General features: G+C 44.3%; 1 protein-coding gene across 1 annotated transcript; it reads right to left on the reverse strand.

The window, feature by feature from the left end:
* Positions 1-1,910: 1,910 nt before the first annotated feature.
* Positions 1,911-16,387, reverse strand: LOC124124079 (steroid 17-alpha-hydroxylase/17,20 lyase-like). The gene is made up of 11 exons (XM_048388688.1): positions 16,326-16,387; positions 13,476-13,693; positions 12,974-13,051; positions 10,388-10,486; positions 9,692-9,785; positions 9,010-9,165; positions 7,407-7,615; positions 5,505-5,633; positions 4,853-4,957; positions 3,614-3,748; positions 1,911-2,367 (listed from the first exon to the last, which is right to left on the reverse strand). The coding sequence occupies exons 2-11, from the start codon at positions 13,684-13,686 to the stop codon at positions 2,021-2,023; spliced, it is 1,563 nt and encodes a 520-aa protein (XP_048244645.1). The 5' UTR covers positions 13,687-13,693; positions 16,326-16,387; the 3' UTR covers positions 1,911-2,020.

The raw sequence follows: 16,387 nt of genomic DNA on the forward strand, positions 1-16,387 counted from the left end.
ATTGATATTATGTTCACCGCTATTCTGCCCTATAGCCCAATATGATCTCTCTCGGCGGATAATCGAGACTGGTTATTCTCTGGCCTTGACAATTTATTTTTCACTGTACACTGTATTTGATTTATGTGCCATTCACATATAAATTAGGTTTGCGACTAGGGTTTACTTTACAAGTAAATTGAATAGACTCAATACCTTTGACAAAATTTAATTTGCCTCTGACAGCCCATTCTCAGTGAGTGAGTGAGTTAAGATTTAACGTCACATCGGCAGTATTTCAGCCATATCGTGACGAGAAGTACATTAATAATACACATATTTATACGAAATAAAAACCTGTCAACGAAGGACAGTAAAATAACTAGATTTATCACAGATTATATCTAAAACTAGTAGTTAGCCATAAAAATATAACATCATACGAAACAATACAAGATAAAAATGCAGCCCATTCTGAAATTTGGTCCAGGTCATTATTGAGATTATTACCAACTATATCCGGATCATCTATGATCACATACAGAGATGTGTCATAAGCTTTGTTTGTTGTTTAACGCCGCACTCGGCAATATTCCAGCTATATGACGGCGGTCTGAAAATAATCGAGTCTGGACCAGACAATCCAGTGATTAACAACATGGGCATCGATCCACGCAATTGGGATCAACCAAGTCAGAGAGCCTGACCACCCGATCCCTTTAGTCGCCTCTTACGACAAGCATAGCCGCCTGTTACGGCAAGTATGGGTTGCTGAAGACCTATTCTATACCCGGATCTTCACGGGTCTGTGTCATAAGCAAAACGTCTTTTATTACTATTTCTTCCTTCAGCAATATGATTGATATAAAAAATAGACAACATAGTGATCCCAAGACCATATTCATATAGCGACGTGCTTGTACGTGTGTGTGTGTGGCTGCTTATTCTGGTAGTGTGGCGGGTTTAAGGCACTAGCCCACTCACATGACATACTAGTCTCAGGACTAGACCACTAAAACACGAGGTGGTCATTGCAATATTTAACACTATCCTCAAAGTAAATGTCCAACCTGTGTCTGTATTTATATCAATTACAGTAAACTACGGTTATGACGAACTCAAAGGGACCACTGTGGCGAGTTTATGGCGCTAGCCAAATCACATGACATACTAGTCTCCGGACTAGACCACTAGAACACGAGGTGGTCATTGCAATATTTAACACTATCCTCAAAGTAAATGTCCAACCTGTGTCTGTATATATCAATTACAGTAAACTACGGTTATGACGAACTCAAAGGGACCACTAATTTTAGTTCGAAATAACCGTAGTTCGTTATAAGCATATCTACAACACAATCACATACAAATGGCCGGGACTGAAAAATAAGTTCGTTATAGCGGTCAGTTCGTTATAAATGTAGTTTACTGTTTTTCAGGATTCGACTGTATAAGCAGGGTCCATCGTGTTTTAGCTGAACTAGTGCTAACTGCAGCGAAATACGCACGAACAGACATATGGGAAATAGAAAACACCACCCTGGTGAGTTCATGAGATTACCTTACCAATACGAATTGACAAAAATTCGTTCACCCAGCTCTATTTGGTTGTTGGTTGGTTTGTTGTTTAACGCCGCACTCAGTAATATTCCAGCTACATGACGGCGGTCTGTAAATAATCGAGTCTGGACCAGACAACCCAGTGATTAATATCATGAGCATCGATCCACGCAATTGGGATCGATGACATGCATCAATCATGTCAGCGAGCCTGACCACCCGATCCCGTTAGTCGCCTTTTACGGAAGCATGGGTTGCTGAAGACCTATTCTACTCCGGATCTTCACAGGTATCAGCTCTGAGGTCTGTTTAAAACTATTTATCTATCCCGCTGCACATTGAAACAAATATTCATAAGGAAAGATAAAAAAGAGTAATCAATTATATTTATTTACACGTATCACCATCCATGCACATTTGGCAAATCCAATTAATAATTAATTCAGTACCCGTGTACAGAATGACAGACCTATGGTAGAAGCTATGACCTTGATTCTGCAACGATATCAAAGCCACGAGGCACATTTGCAAAGGATCCCCCATATGGCGCAAAGTTCAATTTGGTTCCAGGTGGGAGAGACACTTTAAAATGTCTCATAATGCCAGCCAACAAGAGGTGAAGCTCGGGTTTGGCCACGCTCTCTCCGAGACACACTCTCCTTCCGGCGGAGAACGGAAGCCAACTTTCTGGTTTAGCGGCCATCTTGCCAGTTTGGTCCAGAAACCTCTCTGGGCTGAATACTTCCGGTTCACGCCACTGTTCCGGGTCATGGTGCAGAGCGTAATGGTTTATGATTACCATGGTGCCTTTTGGAATATCGTAGTTCCCTGAAGACAGGTTGAAATATATAATTGCATATACATCTATATATAGTAGTATGCTGCTTATACATGATAATAGACATGTATGCGTACAACTCTAATCGGGTAGTTTAACGTAAGTTCGAATAAGAAGGGACAACGCTTAGGGACCAGTATAAAGGTTCGACGTTGGATACAAAAATTGATTACTTAAGTTTTGAGACACCGAAAACACTTATTTTTGAAAATGTTTAATTTAGAAGTTGAGTGTCGACTTTTGTCATGCATTCTCTTTTGCCCTGCTTTTTTCAGAATGTTTATAGACTGAAGTTTATTTACTTGGGTGTTGAGGCCCGTGAAGATTCCGGGGTAGAATAGGTCTTCAGCAACCCATGCTTGCCGTAAATGGTGACTATGCTTGTCGTAAAAGGCGACTCATAGGATAGGGTGGTCAGACTCGCTGACTTGGTTGATGCATGTCATCGATCCCACTTTGTTAATGTGGACATTGGAGTTAATAGTACTGTACTGTCGAATAGGTGCCTCACTTAGAGAGTCTTGGTTCGAATCCCGGATCCCGAACCCAAAAGTGCAAGAATTTGAATTTCTAAGAAAGTGTTATCAAAAATATAACATTTGTTACATTTGACCACATTCTTAAAGGCGTTGTGTATTTATAGCTTTCGGCCGGGGGGGGGGGGGGGGGGGGGGCGTGCCAATTTACACTTATCAGGGGGGTATACAAAATACGTGACCTCGACTGCCAGTTGTGTGACAATGTGCGCTGGAGACTAGGCGCCTCACTCTGAGAGTGTGGTTCGAATCCCGGTCGGAACTCAACCCCAAAAGTACTCACGTCATTTGATGCACTTCGCGATGTATAACCCGTTTTATCACAATATAGATCTTGATTATCGACCAGATCGTCTTGACTGGGCGCCGCCATTTTGATTTTGTTTGAAGCAAGTGCAAGTGATACGAGAGGTGGAATCTGATTGGTCTATAGGAGGGACATAACTCGTAATAGCCACTGGTGGCGCTAAGATCGAGCCCAGGAATTCCAGCCAAGTTCGACAAGGGTGGAAACTGGACTTTTGAAGGAGTATGATGACACTCCCTCAACCAAATCACCGAGCCTTATCACACGATCCATTTGGCTGCTTGTTACGACTGGCATTGGTTGATTGGGACCAGTTATAACTTGTAATCTGTCAGAGGCAGAGACGCATGCAAACTTTTCCCAGTATCCACAAGGTGGGGTATACCGACTTACCGACTTTGGTATCGCACAGTGTGGTATGCGGAAGGCCAAGAGGAGGGACTGTAGAAATTCTCATACTCTCATGTAGCACCGCGTCGGTGTAGGGGAGATCACTCCTGTCGGACACTCGGGGAAATCGACGTTGACCTGAACAACACATCATAATGTAATGGCGAGTACAGGTTAGTATCCTTAATTTTGTACAACTTTGATTTAAGGAAATATTTTGCGTTTGCCTTTCGTATTAGGGAACAGTTGTCATTGAGTGATTTTTTTCCCGCCACATTCAGCAATATTACGGCTACATCTCGACAGACTGTCAGTGATCGAGTCTGGACCAGGCAAACCGGTGAGTGAAAGCATGAGCACGTCCAGCGCAACAGGGGCGCCATGACACAAATTTAGAAATCACAGCAAGTCCGATCGCCTCATCTATTGTTTTAGTTCACAGACTTCAAGAACAGCGGCTTCTATTGTTGGAATGCGCTTGGTGTTATGATCACTTTAGTGAGTGAGTGAGTGAGTGAGTGAGTGAGTGAGTGAGTGAGTGAGGTGGGTTTGAGACCGTTTTAACAGTATTCCAACAATATCACGGCGGGGGACACCAGGAATGGGCTTCACACATTGTACCCATGTGAGGAATCGAACCCGGGTCTCAAGTGCAACGAGCGAATGCTTTAACCACAACTCTCTATCCAACCGCCCCTTATCACAATATGATAGTGCTCAATAAACACATGCTCATGACATAATCAGAATGGTACAAGCGACCCTGCTTTGCAAAATGTTCTAATATTTGTGGAATATGGCGCTGGTGAACTCCTTACACCTGATCAAGTACATCCAGTTGTAAACGTCTAGACAGATTGTGTAAGTAATTCGCTGTTGAAAATGTCTCCGCTCTCCCTGTTAATTATGAACGTGTATCATAGTATTGCAAGATAAATGTTACTTGAATCACTGTTTGTTGTTTTACGCCGCACTCTGCAATATTCCAGCTATATGACGGCGGTCTGAAAATAATCGAGTCTGGACCAGACAATCCAGTGATTGACATCATGAGCATCGATCCACGCAATTGGAATACGATGACATGCATCAACCAAGTCAGCTAGCCTGACCACCCGATCTCGTTCGCCTCTTACGACAAGCATATTTGCCTTTTACGGCAAGAATGGGTAGCTGAAGACCAATTCTTCCTCGGATCTTCACGGGTCCTTAAATGATTGCATTTGTTTGATGCGACCTCACCTAGGGTCTGATCCACCTCCTCGTGCACCTTCTTCTGGATGTCAGGGTGCATGGCCAGGTACAAGAGCGTCCACAGTAGGGTGTAGCGGGACGTATCAACCCCGGCTATAGAGGATACAGGGTACGTATTGTATGTCAGCATAAACAATATCCACATGACTTCCTTGTTGTATTCAGTGTAAACTGTCACTCTCGCTACCAATCTCAAATTTATGATATTAATATGATCAGTAAGTACTTAAATAAACGTATTTCAGTTACCACCGAGCACGTCAGGTTTATGGGACAGGACAACGTAAAGTTAACTCGACTCTTAGACGATAAACGGTTTAAAGAAACCAACGGGAATGGGCTGGCGATTTGTCTGTTTGTTGTTTAACGCCGCACTCAGCAATATTCCAGCTGTATGACGGCGGTCTGTACATAATCGAGTCTGGACCAGACAATCCAGTGATTGATATCAGCATCGATCCACGCAATTGGGATATGATGACATGCCTCAACCAAGTCAGCGAGACTGACCACCCGATCCCATAAGTCGCCTCTTACGGCAAGAATGGGTTGCTGAAGACCAATTCTGACCCGAATCTTCACGGGTTGGTCTGACTGACAAACCTGGGGTCATAATCGGGGACATTACAGATGCCCTTACCTTCCATAATGTCGCCCATTGTCATGGTCACGTGAGAGTCTGTTATTTGTGACATCACTTCCGGGTCCTCTTCTTCTTGCGCTTCTTCCTGGGCTAATAGCATAGCGTCACAGAAGTCGCGAATGTTATCTGTTAAAAAAGCATAAGATCATTCTGGAAACATGGACATTTTGGCTTTTGAATCGTCGTACATAAGAATAGAAGATGAGGTGAAATTGGGTTTAACGTCGCAGCCAAAATTATTGCACTTACATAGCGACGTGCATGCACGTGTGTGTGTGTGTGCTTGTACTAGTCCTGACTGATGACGATTTATAGTGCTAGCTCACTGAGATACCATACCGCAGTTTAACATGACAACCCCACTCAGACATAGTATACTGACTCCGAGCCGACCAGTCCTTGTTTTAGCCCCTTAATGCCGAGCGCCAGCCAGGGTCACAACAAGTACCATCTTTTAACGCCTTTTGGTATGACGCGGCCGGGGATCGAACCCCGGACCTACCACTCTCCGGGCGGACGCTCGAACAAGAATCGAAAATCAGGATATAACTGCATTGTACCTGTTCTTGTGGTTCTATGCATGACACGTTGGTCAAGCATGAGGTGCCGGTATTTGCCTCACCAAGCAATGTATTGGTACCCGGTAAAAAGAGAGACTGTGAAGTTAACTCTTTTTGCTCCTGCCAGCACCCCTGAAGGCTGTGAAAGATCTGAGAAAGTCTGATTGTAATCTTGCGGTTCATAATTGACCTTATATATTATAACAAATATTTGTGTGACGTTGAACGATGTTCTATTTACAATACTACCCAAAACGTAAATATATATTCCCATTTCCCAAATGCGTGGATCGATGCCCATGATGTCAATCACTGGATTGTCTGGTCCAGATTAGATTATTTACAGACCGCCACCATATGGCTGGAATATTGCTGAGTGTGGCGTTAAAGAACAAACAAACAAAAACAAACACAATGCTTTGCAGGCCATTGTGACGCCACAGGTTACCATGACGACACATTCAAATGATTGTCACCAGAAATGGGCTTCACACTTTGTACCCATGTGGGGAATCGAACCCGGGTCTTCGGCATGGCGAGCGAGCGCTTTAACCACTAGCCTACCCCACCGTCCAAAAATCATCTGGTAAGATTTAACGTCAATATCTAGTACAACGTTGTTTCCAACAACATGATCAAAGAATTCCATGTTTGTATAAACACCAGTTTACGTGCACCAGTGAAAACATTGCCGTTTCCGGTTATCTAATTTGTTTACATATGTCATTGGGGTATGACATACATGTTTTATGTCATAGCCTTATGTCATGGACAAATGTCTAAGTTAAATGATAAATTCAATAAACTATCCGACCAAACATCCGACCATAAACTTTTACAACTGACCAAGTCACTGTTTCTCGACAGATCTAAATGGAGAACGGAGTGAGTGAGTGAGCAGGATTTTTACGCTGCTTTTAGCAATATTCCAGAAATATCACGGCGGGGAACACCAGAAATGGGCTTCACACATTGTACCCATGTGGGGAATCGAACCCGGGCCTTCGGCGAGACGAGCAAACGCTTTAACCACTGGTCTACCACTACGCCCCGGGACCCGTGAAGATCCAGGGTAGTATAGGTCTTCAGCAACCCATGCTTGCCGTAAAAGACGACTATGCTTGTCATAAAAGGCGACAAATTGGATCGGGTGGTCAGGCTTGCTGACTTGTTTGATGCATGTCATCGATCCCAATTGCGTGGATCGTACTCATGATATTATTCACTGGATTGTTTGGTCAAGACTCGATTATTTACAGACCGCTGTCATATAGCTGGAATATTGCTGAGTGCGGCGTAAAACAACAAACCAACCAACCAACCAACTTCTGTATCGTACCCTTTGAGAAGGTCCGCCTATGTTTTTCGATATCCCGCCTGATGTAACCGAAGAACTGATCAGCCAGCTTCATCAACCGCTTCAGCTGCTGCGTGGGGAAGAGGCGGAGAGGCGGGATGACATCCTCGAGGACGCCGCTGCCGAATTCGTGCAGGAAGGCGTCTAGGCCAGATATCATGTCCTTAAAATACGTGTCTTCCAGGTCACACCTGGAATGCAAGATGAGAAGAATTTTGGCGTTGCATTCAGTTTGATCTATTGTTAGTACATAAACTGAGGAACAAACGAAGGTAGGGGGAAATGGGGTTTAACGTCGCGTTCAAGATTATTGCACTGATATAGCGCGCGTGCGTACGTGCGTGTTTGTGAGTGTGTGTTAAAAAGAAAATTTGATTTTAATCTTTTAAAAATTAAAAAAAAAAACATTCCGCATAGTACACAACTGCTAATGGGTATCTTAGACATTTTATCTTTGAAAATCAATATATTTGCTTTTTTCAAGCATATTAGGGGTCACGTGATTGCAAATTATATTCTTATCCTTGTCTTCATAAGAACCATTTTTTTTCATAAACGTACCTAGCCACGGATTATCTTTTATAAAAAAAAACATTTGCGTGAATGGACATAATCAAATTTAATAATTCTTACAATTTTTAATTACATGTACTGATTATAAAAAAACAAACCTCCCTATACTTTCTTTTGCCCCTCAGTTTATTACGCTGTCTTCATGTTGTGAATCACTGGATTGTCTGGTCCAGACTTGATTATGTACAGACCGCCGTCATATAGCTGGAATATTGCTGAGTGCGGCGCTAAACAACAAACCAAACCAACAATATTAAGCTGTCAAGTCTAAATACATGTCGGAATGGTACAGTGGACTCGTTCTTCGCAGATATTTCTCATGATTATGAAATGTATTGTTTATGATTGCATTTTGACAGTGGCTGAACATCTCTATGAAATCCTTGACAGGAATGGTCTAGATTGTCTATAATAAGAGAAGTTGGGATTCCGAGTTAGAAAACGTCGCCAACAACCAATGCTGGTCGTAACCGGCGACCAAATGGATCGGGCCGCCAGGCTCGGTGACCCCACTGTACCATTGTACCCCGAGACCCGTGAAGATTCCGGGGTAGAATAGGTCTTCAGCAACCCATGGCCATACTTGCCGTAAAGGCGACTATGCTTGTCGTAAGAGGCGACTAACGGGATCGGGTGGTCAGGCTCGCTGACTTGGTTGATACATGTCATCGGTCCCAATTGCGTAGATCGATGCTCATGATGTCAATCACTGGATTGTCTGGTCCAGACTCGATTATTTTACAGACCGCCGTCATATAGCTGGAATATTGCTGAGTGCGGCGTTAAACAACAAACAAACAAAAATTGAACCCCCAGGGTTTCGATCGTTGTTCACAATATGAATGACTGGATTGCCTGATCGAGACGTGATTATTTACAGCCACCGTCATAAAGCTGGTACGTTGCTGTGTGTGACGTTAAACAACAAAGATATAAAACCTAGGGGTTCCTTTAAAGCGATGATCGATTTGAAAATGTAATTATTTTATTTAGAATATGATCACGTACTTACGTTTCATTAAAGCACATATTGTTGATGATGTTGAAGACAACTAGAGATATAATATTGTGGGGGTTGAATGGTCCCGTTTGTTGTTTCATCAGCTCGATGCCTTTACTGAGGGATCGCTCCAGGCCAACCTCGAGTCTGCTTCCTGTCATGAAGTGTCTGAAACAGTTTTATCATACTTCGATGTCAGAATGAACGGATCTGATTGGTCCACGTGATCTTGATAAAATACTATATATCCCACCTTGGGGGAAATTAAATTTATCACCCGGAATAAAATCCCTCATACCCCGCCACGAGCAAGACAGGCTGCACGTGGATTTCTGAGAGGAAGAAGCCAAAAGCCTCACTCTTCCCCCCATTCACTGGATTGTCTGGTTCAGATACGATTATTTACAGACGCGCTCACATATAGCTGTCTGTTTTATTGACCCAAGAAACCGATATTGACCGAAGGCCGCTACTAGATGTACACTTGTATTCGTTTGATAGTAGTGAGTGAGTGAGGTTTTTACGCCGCTTTTAGCAATATTCCAGCAATATCACGGCGGGGAACACCAGAAATGGGCTTCACACATTGTACCCATGTCGGGAATCGAACCCGGGTCTTCGGCGTGACGAGCGAACGCTTTAACCACTAGGCTACCCGACCGCCCCTCGTTTGATAGTATGCTAGCATACGTACCTTAAGGCTTTCGTGGCCAACTTTCTGTGCAGTTTCCACGTGGGACTGTAGTTGCCAAGCACAATGTTCCTTCCCCCATCGCTCAAAAGTAAGGCTGATCAGAAACAACATAATATTGATTACCAGCGAGTGCGTAAGTTGTAATAGAAATGTTAATCTAAACCTCTTTGACTTGTATTTTTAAGCGAGTGAGTGAGTATTGTTTTACGCCGCTTTTAGCAATATTCCAGCAAAATCACGGCGGGGGACACCAGAAATGGGCTTTACACATTGTACTCATGTCGGGAATCGAACCCGGGTTTTCGACGTGACGAGCGAACGATTTTACCACTGGGCCACCCGACCGCCCTTTATTTTCAAATGAAAGAGCGTATGTCCCAAATGCTAAACTCAACAAGCGTTCTTTTGTTAGAGCCGTCATATAGCTGGAATTGTGCTGAGTGCGGCGTAAAACAACAAACAAACAAACAAACAACAACATCTTAAGTTAGAAACCTATAGAAACATGCTTGAATATGTATTAAAGATATGAGCATAACTTTTGCATCGTTATAGTAATGAGCCCCTGTAATTCTATCACGTGTCACATGACCAGTACTACTAACGTGAAAAGGAATGGGTATATAATTCACTTTACCAACAGTTAACAATTAAATCATAAAACGTTAGTTAAAAATATCTTCAAATATTACAGACACGAGTAGGACTGTGGTCTCCCAGCAAAGTCGGCCTGTCGTTTGACGAGCGCCTCCATCACAACGTCAATACTGTTAAGGGATACCATCCGTTCAGGGCCTACAGATACAGGTGCAATAAATTAGCTTATCAGTATCTGAAGAAGTACGTTGTGATATATGATTGCTGGAGTACATGTCTTCAACGTGATAGGGCGCAACTCGCTGTTTACTTATCCGAATAACAGGATCGGGTGATCCGGCTCAGTGACCTGGTTGTGAGTGTCATCGTAGCTAAATAATGTAGATCGATGAGCATGTTGTCAATCACTGGATTATCTGGTGATTTTTTACAGACCGCCATCATACAACTGGAATATTGCCGAGTGCGGCGTTAAACAAAGAACAAACAAATAAAAATCATCCGAATATCGACATGATCAAGATTATATGGTTATAAGACGAACTATTGTTTATGCCTTTCGAAATTTATGTTTTGAGTTTTGGTTTGTTGTTTAATGCCGCACTCGCACCCGCAATTTTCCAGCTATATGACGGCGGTCTGTAAATAATCGAGTCTGGACCAGACAATCCAGTGTTCGATATCATAAGCATCGATCCACGCAATTGGGATACGATGACATGCATCAACCAAGTCAGCGAGCCTGACCACCCGATCCCGTTAGTCGCCTTTTACGACAAGCATAATCGCCTTTTACGGCAAGCATGGGTTGTTGAATAGCTATTCTAGCCCGGCTCTTCACGGGCCTCGAAATTTATGTATTTCAATAAGATTGAATGACTGAAAGTCAGGCAGCGTTATTTCAGAAATATCATAGCCAAATGTAAATAACGAGAAAAAACAGTGGTTGATAGCAAGAGCACACATTGAAAACACCCGATCCTCATTTTAGTCCGCATGGATTGCATGGGAGTTTGTCCACACAAGGCTGACTTCTTAAGAGTTTAATTATATAAGGAATAATACGTACTCTAATATACATATGTTCATGACAATGTCGTTTCTAAGGAACTAATATCCATATTACCCATGGTGAGATGAGAATGGTCTTCATGTTCTAAACATGGTGAATTATAAAGCTAATCATTTTAATATCAAAAATGGTGAGGCAATCAATTTAATATGAACAAGATACAAGATAAACATGTCATAGTAATATGAAATATGATGAGGTAATCAAGTTGTACCAAATGAAACGTTCTGCAATATTCCAGCAATATCACGGCGGGGGACACAAGAAATTGGCTTCACACATTGCACCCATGTCGGGAATCGAACCCGGGTTTTCGGCGAACGCTTAAACCACTAGGCTACCCGACCGCCCCCATAGTAGCATTAAACAGTACATACCAGCTGGGGATACGAGTTTCCTAGTTTCTAGGTTTGTCAGCGCCATACCCGTGCTCGTGGGTTTCACCGAAGTGGTGATCAAAGACCTGTATCACTTCGTGTTTTCTTCCCACATTAAGCTGACACGCCGTGGTATCACTAGAATACTGTTAAAAGTGGCGTTGAACCCAACCCACTCACTCACTACATACCAGTTTCTTTTACCAATAAGCCATTTATAAGTTATTCACACTTACAAGAAAAACAAGGTAAGATAAGTTTCATATTGGTATGAAACATAATAACATTAAGTTTGTTTTGTTTTTTTTATCTCCGCCACGAAGTGGAAGAGGGACAAAGGAATGAGCGCCGACCGTCCGTCCGTGAGTGAGTGAGTGAACATGGTTTTACGCCGCTTTAAGCAATATTCCAGCAATATCACGGCTGGGGATACCATAAATGGGCTTCACACATTGTACCCATGTCGGGAATCGAACCCGTGACGAGCGAACGCTTTAACCACTAGGCTACCCGACCTCCCCCGTCCGTCATGTTTCGTTTCCGGAGCAGAACTAAAAAACCATGAGAGATATCTTCACCAAACTTGGCACATAGATAGGTCTAGTGGTGAACGAGTACCTTTTGATAATTTGGGATTTTTTTACAAATATATTGTACGAGTTTCCACGAAAACGACTTTGACTAAGTTTTAAAATGGGGGTAGTGCTCCACACAACCGGACATGACATGTTGGCGGGAGATATGAGTATTTCATGTTTGTTACACATATCCTGAGATTAATTTCTTGTACACATGAAACGTGCTAAGATAAGCGTCTTACCCATATGAAACATGCTAAGATAAGCGTCTTACCCATATGAAACATGCTAAGATAAGCGTCTTACCCATATGAAACATGCTAAGATAAGCGTCTTACCCATATGAAACATGCTAACATAAGCGTCTTACCCATATGAAACATGCTGAGATAAGCGTCTTACCCATATGAAACATGCTAAGATAAGCCTCTTACCCATATGAAACATGCTAAGATAAGCGTCTTACCCATATGAAACATGCTAAGATAAGCGTCTTACCCATATGAAACATGCTAAGATAAGCGTCTTACCCATATGAAACATGCTAACATAAGCGTCTTACCCATATGAAACATGCTGAGATAAGCGTCTTACCCATATGAAACATGCTAAGATAAGCGTCTTACCCATATGAAACATGCTAAGATAAGCGTCTTACCCATATGAAACATTATAACTGGTCCGTACTTCGTCTTCCATTGGTTCATCTTCTCATACATGGTCGTATTTTGGAAATCTAGGAGATAAACGTACATGTATATATACGAATCATTCAGTTAACACCTTGGTCTTTCAACGAAACAGGCAGACTTATTTTTCTGGATGATAAAATCCTGGGAAATTTGCAAAGTACGAAAACACCTAGTTGCTGAAATACTGCCCATGTGACTATTCAATTTCACTCACTCACTCTGACGGTCTCAGTTTAACGTTGAGTGACTGATTGAGTATGGTTTTACGCCGCTTTTGGTAAGATTCCAGCAATATTACGACGGGGGCACAATAAATGGGCTTCACACATTGTACCTATGTAGGGACTCGAACCCGGGTCTTCGGCGTGATGAGCGAACGCTTTAACCACTAGGCTTCCCCCACCGTCCAAGTTCAATGTGGAAGCCAAAGTCGAAACATGGTTTTAAACTTTAAAAATATTAGGTTACCTAGCATATTCCCGAGTAGGGGCCAGCCTCGGGGCCCCGGGGGTAGCTTGTACCTCTTCTTGGTGACCAGATAGACCGCCACCCCCACGGCCGTCCCTACCAGAACAGCCCGGCCGGTGAGGCTCCCTGGTAGCCACTTCTCACACCGCCTGGCCAGGTCAAGGAGCTGGTCCGAGTAGGGCAGTCTCTGCAGCAACTCCACGTCCAGCATGGTCAACCTGTGGGTCAGGCTGAATAAAATAACCATCTTTGTCAAATGCAGGTTTATGCGACATTAAACTGAAGAATATGATAATAAAACTAGTTTACACCACACTGTATGCTACACCGTATAAAGGACCCCCGACACAGACTGAGTAAAGGACCCCTGACACAGACTGAGTAAAGGACCCCTGACACAGTATGACTAAAGGATCTCTGACACAGATTGACTAAAGGACCCCCGACACACACTGACTAAAGGACCCCCGACACAGACTGACTAAAGGACCCCCGATATAGATTTGACTAAAGGACCCCCGACACAGACTGACTAAAGGACCTCCGACACAGACTGACTAAAGGACCCCCGACACAGATTGACTAAAGGACCCCCGACACAGATTGACTAAAGGACCCCCGACACAGACTGACTTAAGGATCTCCGACACAGACTGACTAAAGGACTCCCGACACAGATTGACTAAAGGACCCCCGACACACACTGACTAAAGGACCCCCGACACAGACTGACTAAAGGACTCCCGACACAGACTGACTAAAGGACTCCCGACACAGACAGACTAAAGGACCTCCGATATAGATTTGACTAAAGGACCCCCGACACAGACTGACTAAAGGACCTCCGACATAGACTGACTAAAGGACCCCCGACACAGATTGAATAAAGGACCCCCGACACAGACTGACTTAAGGATCTCCGACACAGACTGACTAAAGGACCCCCGACACAGACTGACTTAAGGATCTCCGACACAGACTGACTAAAGGACTCCCGACACAGATTGACTAAAGGACCCCCGACACAGACTGACTAAAGGACCCTCGACACAGACTGACTAAAGACCCCCGACACAGACTGACTAAAGGACCTCCGACACAGACTGACTAAAGGACCCCCGACACAGACTGACTAAAGACCCCCGACACAGACTGACTAAAGGCCCCCCGACACAGACTGACTAAAGACCCCCGACACAGACTGACTAAAGACCCCCGACACAGACTGACTAAAGGCCCCCCGACACAGACTGACTAAAGACCCCCGACACAGACTGACTAAAGACCCCCGACACAGACTGACTAAAGGACCCCCGACACAGACTGACTAAAGGACCCCCGACACAGACTGACTAAAGGACCCCCGACACAGACTGACTAAAGGACCCCCGACACAGACTGACTAAAGGACTCCCGATAAAGACTGACTAAAGGACCTCCGACACAGACTGACTAAAGGACTCCCGATAAAGACTGACTAAAGGACTCCCGACACAGACTGACTAAAGGACCCTCGATATAGACTGACTAAAGGACCCCCGACACAGACTGACTAAAGGACCCCCGACACAGACTGACTAAAGGACTCCCGATAAAGACTGACTAAAGGACCTCCGACACAGACTGACTAAAGGACTCCCGATAAAGACTGACTAAAGGACTCCCGACACAGACTGACTAAAGGACCCCCGACACAGACTGACTAAAGACCCCCGACACAGACTGACTAAAGGACCCCCGATATAGACTGACTAAAGGACCTCCGACACAGTCTGACTAAAGGACTCCCGACACAGACTGACTAAAGGACCCCCGACACAGACTGACTAAAGGACTCCCGATAACGACTGACTAAAGGACCTCCGACACAGACTGACTAAAGGACTCCCGATAAAGACTGACTAAAGGATCTCCGACACAGATTGACTAAAGGACCCCCGACACAGACTGACTACAGGACTCCGGACACAGACTGACTAAAGGACCCCCGACACAGACTGACTAAAGGCCCCCCGACACAGACTGACTAAAGACCCCCGACACAGACTGACTAAAGGACTCCCGACACAGACTGACTAAAGACCCCCGACACAGACTGACAAAAGGACTCCCGACACAGACTGACTAAAGACTCCCGACACAGACTGACTAAAGACCCCCGACACAGACTGACTAAAGACCCCCGACATAGACTGACTAAAGACTCCCGACACAGACTGACTAAAGACTCCCGACACAGACTGACTAAAGGACTCCCGACATAGACTGACTAAAGGACCCTCGACACAGACTGACTAAAGGACTCCCGACACAGACTGACTAAAGGACTCCCGACATAGACTGACTAAAGGACCCCCGACACAGACTGACTAAAGGACTCCCGACACAGACTGACTAAAGGACCCCCGACACAGACTGACTAAAGGACTCCCGACATAGACTGACCAAAGGACCCCCGACACAGACTGACTAAAGGACCCCCGACACAGACTGACTAAAGGACTCCCGACATAGACTGACTAAAGGACCCCCGACACAGACTGACTAAAGGACCCCCGACACAGACTGACTATAGGACTCCCGACATAGACTGACTAAAGGACCCCCGACACAGACTGACTCAAGGACTCCCGACACAGACTGACTAAAGGACCCCCGACACAGACTGACTAAAGGACCCTCGACACAGACTGACTAAAGGACTCCCGACACAGACTGACTAAAGGACCCCCGACACAGACTGACTAAAGGACTCCCGACACAGACTGACTAAAGGACTCCCGACACAGACTGACTAAAGGACCCCCGACACAGGACAGTTGGAGCTGAGTGATGGACACACAAGCCTACCTGCAGACATCCAGGAACGAACTGCTACCATGTGATGTGTTTGCGAGATTATGTCCCCATGT

This window comes from Haliotis rufescens, unplaced genomic scaffold (genome assembly GCF_023055435.1).
Source record: "Haliotis rufescens isolate VD_foot unplaced genomic scaffold, xgHalRufe1.0.p SCAF_76, whole genome shotgun sequence".
Taxonomy (NCBI): domain Eukaryota; kingdom Metazoa; phylum Mollusca; class Gastropoda; order Lepetellida; family Haliotidae; genus Haliotis; species Haliotis rufescens.

Bases quoted from the DNA above. Each gene is read 5' to 3' on its own strand.
- LOC124124079 (XM_048388688.1), bottom strand. From the start codon at position 13,686: ATGCTGGACGTGGAGTTGCTGCAGAGACTGCCCTACTCGGACCAGCTC. The intron at 5,634-7,406 runs GTACGATACAGA...CTTTTTTAACAG, and splicing joins TAGGCGGACCTTCTCAAAGG to ATAACATTCGCGACTTCTGT. The intron at 2,368-3,613 runs GTAAGTCGGTAT...ACCTGTCTTCAG, and splicing joins ACTGTGCGATACCAAAGTCG to GGAACTACGATATTCCAAAA.